This window comes from Bombus huntii, chromosome 5, assembly GCF_024542735.1.
Source record: "Bombus huntii isolate Logan2020A chromosome 5, iyBomHunt1.1, whole genome shotgun sequence".
Lineage (NCBI taxonomy): Eukaryota > Metazoa > Arthropoda > Insecta > Hymenoptera > Apidae > Bombus > Bombus huntii.
Window position 1 is genome coordinate 175,894 of NC_066242.1, and position 11,226 is coordinate 187,119.

The 11,226-nt window shown below is 35.2% G+C and overlaps 1 protein-coding gene across 1 annotated transcript; it reads right to left on the reverse strand.

Moving 5' to 3' along the window:
* Window positions 1-385: 385 nt before the first annotated feature.
* Window positions 386-2,978, reverse strand: LOC126865785 (cylicin-1-like). Its single transcript, XM_050618685.1, has 3 exons — window positions 2,385-2,978; window positions 435-1,662; window positions 386-390 (listed from the first exon to the last, which is right to left on the reverse strand). The coding sequence occupies exons 1-3, from the start codon at window positions 2,976-2,978 to the stop codon at window positions 386-388; spliced, it is 1,827 nt and encodes a 608-aa protein (XP_050474642.1).
* Window positions 2,979-11,226: the final 8,248 nt, after the last annotated feature.

Sequence of the window (11,226 nt, forward strand, 5' to 3'; positions counted from 1 at the left end):
TGCAGTGTAAAATGGTGTTGAGAATTGTGGATCTTTGAAGCCGAAATAATGTTATAGGAACATTAAATTTATATTGACAGTTATTACTAAAATAATGATATATTTATTACATGGACGATTCTTTATATATTTATCGATACACACTTGCACGCGTCTCAGCACCTTCTAGTATACCCGACTGTAAACCGACTCTTCGACGACCCTTAACCGACTGACTGTTTACATTCCTTTGTTTCGAGACGCTGCGCACACACACATACTTCCACACACTGATATATACATATAAGTATTTCTACTTCACACTTAACTCAGTCCAGCACAGAAAATTACACATATCTCAAATTTTTTGTGCTTTGATTTCTTCTTCTTTTTTGCTTGTTTGTTCCTACTCTTTGATTTTTTTGATTTCTTTTTATGCTTTTCTTCATCTGTACTTGTTTCAGATGAATCTGAATAAGAATCTGAATCAGAACTACTATCTTTTTTCATAGATTTCTTCTTCTTATGTTTTTTATGCTTCTTCTTCTTCTTTTTATGCGATTCATCTGAACTATCTGAATCAGTAGTAGAACTATCTGAGGTACTGGATGAATCTTCGCTACTTGTAGATTTTGATCGCTTTTTAAGTGATTTTATATCCATTTCCTTTTCTATATCTGGCTCATCGAGTTTGAGTTTTTTGGTAGGTAATGAAACCACTTTACCATCTTCACCATCTGATTCTGAGTCTGAAGCACTATAGTCAGGTTCAAAACTAGCTTCATCGAGCATACTACGTTTACGATCGGACACAAGTCTTGGATTCTTTCTTTGCTTCTTTATAGATTCTGTAGCTGGAGGTTCAGGATTTTCATAATTTATTTTAGTTTCATTGCTTTCAGGTTTATCTTTTAAACCAATATTTTCTTTATGCTTCTGTTTCTTCTCTAAGTTTTTTTCTTTATCTTTCTTATGTTTCTTTTCTTTCCGTTTCTTGTCTCTACGCCTATCATCTTCTTCCTCTCTACTCTTTAAAAGGCCTATCTTTGGGATATCATTTCTTTTAAACGTGCAAGATGGCGTTCTTCCTCTTCTTTCTTTATCTCTATCTTTTTCTCTATCCTTATCTATCCTTTCCCCTTTAGAATCGTTACGAGTCGATCTGAAATCTCCCCTCGAATCAATTCTTGGATCTCTTTCTGATCTTATATCGTGTCGTACACTTCTGAAATCGTTTCCTTCTTTTGAACGATCACCTCGATCTTTATTATCTCGTTTTCTGTCATCGAGGAATACCTTACGTTCACTTCCTGGTATAGTTAATGATGAATCAACGCGTCTATCTAATAGTGAAGATATTCGTTTATCTCTTGTACTTCTAGGAGATCTACTTCTGGATTGATTTTCACTTTTCATCTCACGTCTATCTAAAAAGCTTTTTATGGGACTAATTTTTCTTTCTTTATTTTCATCTACTTTTTCACCTAATCTTTCTTTGGCGGAAAGTCTTGTAGGTGAATAAGTTTCTGGAACTGGTTTGAATTTTGTCCGGTCTAATTTAGCTTTCTTCACTGGTTCCGTTATTTCAACATTTCTTTCGTTTCTTCCTACATTTATAGTAACGTTCACGCTCTTCCTTGCTTCTCTATTAGGTTCAACTTCAAGTACTTTAGGCTCTGGATTCTGATATAGTACTTTTTGTACTTTCACTTATCTTTTTAATTTCGATAGGTCTAATGGCATTTATAGCCTTTTGGAAAATCGCATTTTCTGCTCTTTCAATGTAACTACTTATCTTATATAAACCATGATCTTTGAATGCTATCCCTATCAATTTTCTGTATTTGTTATATATCTTTAAAGTATTTCCTGCTGAGACTATCTTATTTTCATTCGTTACTCTTGCATAGCTAATTAAGTTATTATCCATTTCTTTCACGTAAAATACATTAGACATTGTAATTTTAATCCTCCTTTTGTTTACTTCAAAGTAAGTTAAAATTTTTCCGACATTTGTTCCTTTTAGAATTGTACCGTCTCCTAACATTATATTTATCGGGTTTTTTAAATTTTCGTACTCAACAAAATAAGAGTCATTATTTATAATGTTATCTGAACATCCACTATCCAATATCCAATCTATTTTTCGCGTATCGCTATTACATACCGTAATTTCATTTTTATTATTTTCGCGCTCTACTCTCGTTAGGAAAGATCCAATTTCTTGGTCGTCGTAGCCCTCGTTGTGTGAATAATTTGCGTCGTGTTGACTTGCCTCGTAGTAGCGTTGTTGCCGGCCTCTGCTTTGTCCTCGTTGGCCAAATCCTCGTTGGCCGTATCCAAATCTTCTTTGGCCAAAACCTCGTCCGCCGCGACCCCTATACTGCTGCGGCTGATACGCATACTCCTTGCCGTTGCGCTCCTCCGTTGTTTCCGCCATTGTTTCCACCTCTGCACGTGTTTGTGCAATTTCTTGCCATGTGGCCGTACTTTCCACAGCCATAGCACTTTATGTCCTTTTTTTCGGCTGTAAATACATTTGACTTTGTTCTATCACTTTCTTTCTTGCTACGCGTTTCCCACATTATAATTTTATTTTTCAAAAATTCACATGTTTGATCACTTTCTTTCACTGAGTCGATTAAGTCCCCAATATAGTTCAATGATTCTGGTAGTGCTTTCAGCATGTAGTCGAGTTTTTCACGCTCGCTTACATTTGCACCAGCACTCTTTAATTCATTGATCGTTTTTTCAAATTCCGTGAAAAATGAATTTGATTCTTCAAAGTCTTTCAACCTCATCATGTCTAGTCTACTTCTTATACAAATTTGCACTGCTGTTGATTTCTTCATATACATCTCATCAAATTTCCGCATTATTTTTAAAGCAGTGTCTTGATCACCAACAAATTCTAATTGCTCATTCGTTATACTACTATAGATGTAGTTCATCGCCCATTGATTCTTTTCATCCCACTTATCTTGCGCATCCGTGTCCATTTTCTCTCGTGTAGCCGGTTCATAACATTTTTTACACTTTAAATACATTAATATTCTCTTCTTCCACATTTTGTAATCACGTCCATCGAATATTTGAACCTTAATTTCGTCGTCCCTTGGCGTCTTGATTCGTTTTTTTATTTTCACCCTCTTTTTTTTCAAAAATAATTCTCTTTATTATTCAGATTCATTTTATTTGTTTTGGCAACAGCCCTTCTATCTCTTAGAAGTTATTTCCAATTTTTTATCTTTCCTAAATCGACTTTTATACATTCACTCCTTGACACGTGGTTCCTTAACATTGAATCTCAGCAACCACGATTTTTGCTACCATGTTAAGAATTGTGGATCTTTGAGGCCGAAATAATGTTATAGGAACACTAAATTTATACTGAGGATTAATATTAAAACAATGATATATTTATTTCATGGACGATTCCTTATATATTCATCGATACACACTTGCACGCGTCTCAGCATTTTCTTCTATACCCGACTGTAAACCGACTCTTCGACGACTCTTAACCAACCCTTCGACGGACCTTAACCGACTGAAGAGTTTACATTCATCTGTTTTCGAGACGCTTCAGACACACATACTTCCACACACTGATATTCACATACAAGTATCTCTACTACGCATTTAACCTAGTCCAGCACAGAAAATTATACATATCTCAACACACCTCCTTAATTTTTTGTGCTGCATATTCAATTCCTTTTATAAGTCAATCAAACTATTCTTAAAAATAATCTAAAATTTTCAAATTTGTTCCTCCCTAGAGCCTTCGTTAAAATATCAGCTACATTATTTTCTGAATCTATTTTTATAATGTCAATCTCTTTATTTTTGTAACACATTTCATTCACAAAATGGAAGTGAACTTAAATGTACTTAGAATTTTTGTTAAGTTTCCAAATTTTGATATCGCAATCGCTCCAGAATTATCTTCGTAAATTTTTATTGGTGTCTCGATCGTTATTTTAAAATCTTTCAACAATTTTCTTACAAATTTAATTTCGCTCACAGCTTCCGATAAAGCTACATACTCGGCAGCTACTGATGATTTTGTCACGCTACTTTGCTTTCTCGATTTTCAGTATATTGCGTTTCCGAAAAATCTTATGATACATCCCGTAGTGGATTTTCTATCTACTTTATCTCCAGCCCAATCAGTGTCAACAAAACAATCAATATCTTCAGCATTCAAATTTCTTTTATAAGTTAATTTTAATTTTCTAGTTAAATATGAGTATTTCAAAATTCTCAATGCATATTTATAGTGGGTCCCGTCGTAACTATTTTGAAATTATTTGATTGTTATTCGATTGTTATTATTTTGATTGTGCGGGTTCTAAACTTAAGTTTTGTTCTATTGGTGTAAAATATAGTTTACTATTTTCTATATTATATTGCCTTGCTAATGACTCTATATAACTACTTTCATCTAATTTCATCTCACATTTCTTATGATCGTATTCAATGTTTATTCCTAAGTAAGTCTTTACTTCACCTAAGTCCTTCATCGTAAATTGATTTGACAATTTGTTTTTGATTTCATCGATTTTTCTTTCGTTTTTTCCACATATTAATAAGCCGTCTACGAATAGAATTAAATATATAACATCATCGCTCTCATACTTCATATACAGACAATAATCACTCTTACTTCTTTGAAATCCTAATTTTTTCATATACTCGTCGAAACATTCATACCAAGCTCTTGAACTTTCACGCAATCCATATAACGCTTTTGATAATTTACATACTCTCCCGCTTTTATCGTCGTAACGTATAGGTTGTTTTACAAATACTTCCGATTTTATAGTTCCGTTTAGGAATGCTGTTTCTACATCCATTTGCATAATCGTCAAACCATATTGACAACAATAAGATAGTAACAATTTCAACGTTTGCATTTTTGACACTGGAGAGTACAAATCTTCCAGTATTTCCTTTTGTTGGAAGCCTCGAACAACTAGTCGCGCTTTCTTACGATTATCAGATTTATTCGTATATATCCATTTCAAGTCTAATACCCTTTTGTCTTTTGGTTTCTCTACTAACTGCCAGGTCTTATTTTTAATTAAACTATTCATTTCTCGATCCATTGCTTCTTTCCATGAACCGCTGTCATCTCCACTGAAGGCTTTTTCATAGGTTTGAGGACTGTCTGCGCTAACTACATTCATATAAATGAAATATGAGCTCGTTTGGCCATATCTTTGAGGTTTCTTTCTTTCCCGTTCTGACCTTCTCAAATTATTTTCTGTGTTCTCAAGTTTACTTTCTGATTCGTTACTTAAATTTCTTTCCTCTTTTATTGTGACCTGCTCGACCTTTTCGTTTAAATCCTTTTCTGTTTCATTGTTTTGATCCATCTTTCCCTTGAAATCCTACTAAATTATCATCTTCACCTATAAATTCTACGTGTCTTGCAATTATAATTTTATTATTAACTATCCTATATCCATTGTTTTCATAACCTACAAGTATCCCAGTATCTGCTTTTTTGTCCCATTTCGAATTTCTTTTAATTTCGGGTATTCTTACGAAAACTCTACTTCCGTACAATCTTAAATTATTTATATTCGGTTTCCTTTTAAAAAATATTTCAAACGGTGTTTTATTTTCGTACGTGTTCGTAATAGTTCTATTTTTTAATTGCGCCGCAGCTCTAATTATTTCCGGCCAATATTTAATATTCAGCTTTGAATCATATAATAAGCATCTAGCGGAATTCATAATTGTTCTATTGTAGCGCTCAGCTGTTCCATTTAATTCGTGAACATAAGGTGAGCATGGTTTTACGACAATTTCCTTTGCCCTAGTTAGATTGTACATGTTTTTGTTCATATATTCTTTTCCATTATCGCATCTTAATCTCTTTATCTTCTTACCAGTAAGATTTTCAACTTTGTTTATGTAATCAAGAAAACAATTTTAAACTTCATCTTTTGATCTCAAAGTATAAGTCAATGCGCACTTACTGTAGTCATCTATAAATGTTAAGAAATATTTGGATCCATCAAACCCGGTATTTTTATGAGGTCCATTTAAATCAGTATGTACTAATTCTAAAATCTCTCGTGCTCTACTACGGTTGTTTTGGAAGGGTAAATTGTGCATTTTATTTTGGATACATGTACCACATTTTAATTTTACTTGTTCAAAATTTTCTGGCATTTCCTCAACTATTTTTTTCTTACACATTGTATCTAAATAAGTAAAGTTTATATGCCCTAATATCCTGTGAAATTTTTCTTTATTTGTCATTTTTCCCACAATTTTAGCGTGAGATTCTAGCCTTTCAATGTAACTACTTATTTTATATAAACCATTATCTTTGAATGCGATTCCTATCAACTTTCTGTATTTGTTATATATCTTTGAAATATTTCCTGCTGAGACATTAGACATTATAGTTTTAATCCTCCTTTTGTTTACTTCAAAGTAAGTTAAAATTTTTCCGACTTTTGTTCCTTTTAGAATTCTACCGTCTCCTAACTTTACATTTATCGGGTTTTCCAAATTTTTGTATTCAACGAAATAAGAGTCATCATTTACAATGTGATCTGAACATCCACTATCCAATATCCAATCTATTTTTCGCGTATCGCTAGTACATACCATAATTTCACTCTTACTATTTTCGCGTTCTACTCTCGTTGGGAAAGATTCAATTTTTTGCTCGTCGTAGTCCTCGTTGTAGAGTTGTTGCCAGCCTCTGCTTCGTCCTCGTTGGCCAAACCTTCGTTGGCCAAATCCTCGTCCTCTTTGGCCGAAACCTCGTCCGCCGCGACCCCTATACTGCTGCGGCTGATACGCATACTCCTTGCCGTTGCGCTCCTCCGTTGTTTCCGCCATTGTTTCCACCTCTGCACGTGTTTGTGCAATTTCTTGCCATGTGGCCGTACTTTCCACAGCCATAGCACTTTATGTCCTTTTTTTCAACTGTGAATGCACTTGATCTGGTCCTATCACTTTCCTTCTTGCTACGCGTTTCCCACATTATGATTTTATTTTTTAGGAATTCACATGTTTGATCACTTTCTTTCACTGAGTCGATTAAGTCTCCAATATAGCTCAATGATTCTGGTGGTGCTTTCAGCATGTAGTCAAGTTTTTCACGTTCACTTACGTTTGCACCATCACTCTTTAATTCATTTATCGTTTTTTCAAATTCCGTGAAAAATGAATTTGATTGGGGTTAGGTTCAAAGTCGTTCAGTCTCATCATGTCTAGCCTGCTTCTTATACAAATTTGCACTGCTGTTGATTTCTTCATATACATCTCATCAAATTTCCGCATTATTTTTAAAGCAGTGTCCTGATCACCAACAAATTCTAATTGTTCATTAGTTATACTGCTGTAGATATAGTTCATCGCCCATTGATTCTTTTCATCCCACTTATCTTGCTCTTTCTTGTCCATTTTCTCTCGTGTAGCCGGTTCATAACATTTTTTACACTTTAAATACATTAATATTCTCTTCTTCCACATTTTGTAATCACGTCCATCGAATATTTGAACCTTAATTTCGTCGTCCCTTGGCATCTTGATTCGTTTTTTTATTTTCACCCTCTTTTTTTTCAAAAATAATTCTCTTTATTATTCAGATTCATTTTATTTGTTTTGGCAACAGCCCTTCTATCTCTTAGAAGTTATTTCCAATTTTTTATCTTTCCTAAATCGACTTTTATACATTCACTCCTTGACACGTGGTTCCTTAACATTGAATCTCAGCAACCACGATTTTTGCTACCATGTTAAGAATTGTGGATCTTTGAGGCCGAAATAATGTTATAGGAACACTAAATTTATACTGAGGATTAATATTAAAACAATGATATATTTATTTCATGGACGATTCCTTATATATTCATCGATACACACTTGCACGCGTCTCAGCATTTTCTTCTATACCCGACTGTAAACCGACTCTTCGACGACCCTTAAACGACTGACTGTTTACATTCCTTTGTTTCGAGACGCTGCGAACACACACATACTTCCACACACTGATATTCACATATAAGTATTTCTACTACGCACTTAACTCAGTGCAGCAGAGAAAATTACACATATCTCAACAAATGGAGTGAAATGAGCGCTTAAGCGTCGAAATATCTCCAACGGGAAGGGTATGACGGCTACTTTTCGTCAAAATCGACGAAATCATCTCGATTTGAGAACTATTTTGCTTGTTTCGACGCTTAAACGGGAGTGCATTACGTTTGAAGTGTAAAATGGTGTGAAACGAGCGCTTAAACGTCGAAATATCTCCAACGGTTGATTGATTAGATATATAGATAGATAGATTGATTGAAGTTGATTGATTAAAATATATTTATATATACATGTATTCCTGGCGTTTCAATTATTTCCCCTTTTGTAGTTATTCTTATTTCCTGGTTTATTTGTTTGGTTCGTAACTCGTTCAATCCATTAGTTGGTTCTATTTATTTTATTTTATACTGGTTGGATTTATATTATATTGAACCACAAGTTTTCAAATTGCAAGTCGGTTATTGTTAGGTTTATTTAGAGTTGTGTGTATATGTATTTTGTTTATTGGTTGGATCTATTAGTCGCCCTCGTTTTGTTAATCCTTCCTTTAGTTTCGTAGCGCCGTGTGTTCGTTTGTGCATTCAAATCCTTATTCGCGCGTTTTGTATAGAATGGTTTTCTTGTTCTTGTTACGGCGTGTGCGGAGCGCGAGAAGTGACACCCCCGCCCTTGGAGTTCAAATTTCCAAAGGAAATTTGACTGATGGTGTCTCTGAGTTCGCTCAAGGCGGACGTAGATGTCGTTGGTTGTAGAGTGACTACCGGTGTTATCGATATCCCTTGAGGTTGTGCTGTTTGATCATCGATATTTCGTTTTCTTTTGAGGTATAGTAGCAGGTGGGTGACTGAGCCGCATATTGCTCCTAATAGGGCGATTCCACATCCGTAAGTTTCACGTAACTGGTGTCCGTGTATGGCTATATCTATTATCGTTTTGATTAGTTTAAATATTACGAGTATTCCAAATATTGCTGCACTGACAGTTCCAAATTCCATAAAACCAGTCCATAAGCTTGATACGGTATTTTTCGCTATTGTCGTTAATGTGTTTTCGTCCATCATTCCCATGATGTTTACTGTTCCAGGGACGATTGTTTTTCCTGTTGCTCCTCTGGCCAATGTGTTCAAGACTGCAGATTTTTCTGCCGGGAACATGACGTGGTCCCGTAGTGAGTTTGGGTATATATTCCGCTCGTGGCCAACGACGATGGTGCTGAATATTGCCACGTTTGGCGCACGTCCGGGCGGAGTTCCTGTGGTGCGATTGTTTCCATGGGTTTTGGTACGAATTTGTGCCAGAGTCCGTCGATATTGTATAGCGTAGGCAGTACCGCGCTAAATTCTCTGTGGTTTCCGTGTTGCGTTAGGATGTGTGTTTTTGGCGTTAAAAATGCGGTGCGATTCCCTTGCCAAACGGGTAGCTCGGAGTAGCATTCTGTTGTATGTCGTACTTTTACTTGTACCGGAATGCATTTGACTATATGGACTGCTTCTCCTGCGATCGGAGCCATGTGTCCTGGGGTTTTGGTTATGGTGTATGCAAATTCATCGGGCAGTAAGATTGCTAAGCTTAAAGCATTCTCTATTAGTTTTTTCTGTGTGGTACGTCTTTGTGTCAGTATATCATGGTATAATGTTGTCATTTGTCGTTTAATATGTTTCTCTACGTAAATGAATTTTGAGTTGACATATGCGAATATGTCCAAGTTTTCGACTGCTGTCTTGCTTTTGGAGATAAACGTATTTCCTCTTGTTGTTTCTAACAGGAACAATTTGGGGTGTCCAGTGGATAGTAAGGTATATCCACACAGTGGCTGTTCTCTAGTTTTAGTCAGTGCAAATGTTACTTCCTGCGTTGTTAGTGCGTAAACTGGTTGTGCTGATTCCCTGTTGGTTTTTATTTCCTGGATCTTTGTAGCAATTCCTTCATATAGCACATCGTACTGATCAAATTTGCATGGTGAGGGTGGTTGTGGTTGCCAATAAGTGTATCCGTCTTCAGCGTCTAGACAGTTTCCTTCGCTAAAGGTACATACCGTTCCTGATTTCAGTAGAATTTTGTTCGCCTCGATCCGTACTGACACAACTGCTGATTTTAAACTTATCCTTACTGTGGCTTGTACGACGACCTTTTCCCAGCTCCCGTATGGGTCTACATACTGTGTTCCCTGGCAACTGCCGTCGTCTGTTAACTTGGCGGCTAGGACAAGCGATCTTGTTTCTGTTGCATTATCTTTTAGGCCTACTATAAGGTTTTGTGGTCCCAGTGAAAACGTGCCGTCTTGATGCATCCTTGCACATTGTTGGGCGGTTGTTTCATGGAGGTATTCGGCGAATCCGTTATGCACTGCCGACGTGTGGGAGTGCATGCCACAGTAATATATAATTCGAGTTATTTGCACCTTGCATTGCCTTACGCTGGTAAATTCGAATTCTGAGAGTTGCAGTAGTTGAATATAAATATCTTGGGTTTCAGTCATCGCAGGCTGTATGCTGCAGTCCCCGATGGAGTTTAGAGAGATAGTGGTAACGTTGAGATGGTTGCCAATGCAGTCATATCCTACCAGGCCGTATGCTATTTTGATGAGGGTAAGTACGATGACCAGGCGATTCATCTTCCTATTAACAATTTATTAAATCGTTTCTTACTCTCGAGTTTATTGGAAATAAGAATAACCTTTATTATTATTAATATATATATATATATATATATATATATATATATATATATATATATATATATATATATATATATATATATATATATATATATATAGAAAAGAAAATTTTTATATTTATGTTTTTTCTTTTTTTTTTTTCCTTTTTTTTCTCTTCTTTTTGTCAAAACCTTGTTTCATTTTAGGTTTTACGTACTTGTTATCGGTGAAAATAGATATCATGAATGCTACCTGGGTTATAATTGTATACATATATGCATACGTATTGGTAAGTAGTATAGATGAGATTTGTTTTATTGTTATAAATATATAAGTATATATCATTAATAGAAATAGATATTACAAATATAGCTTGTCTTTGAATATATATATATATATGTGCGTGTAATGGTAAATATGATGACTTATTTTACGAGTCACTTGCATTATCAATGGAAGTGAGTGTTATAGATATAGCCTACTTTACAACATGCGTGTATATATATATTGGTAAACATAAG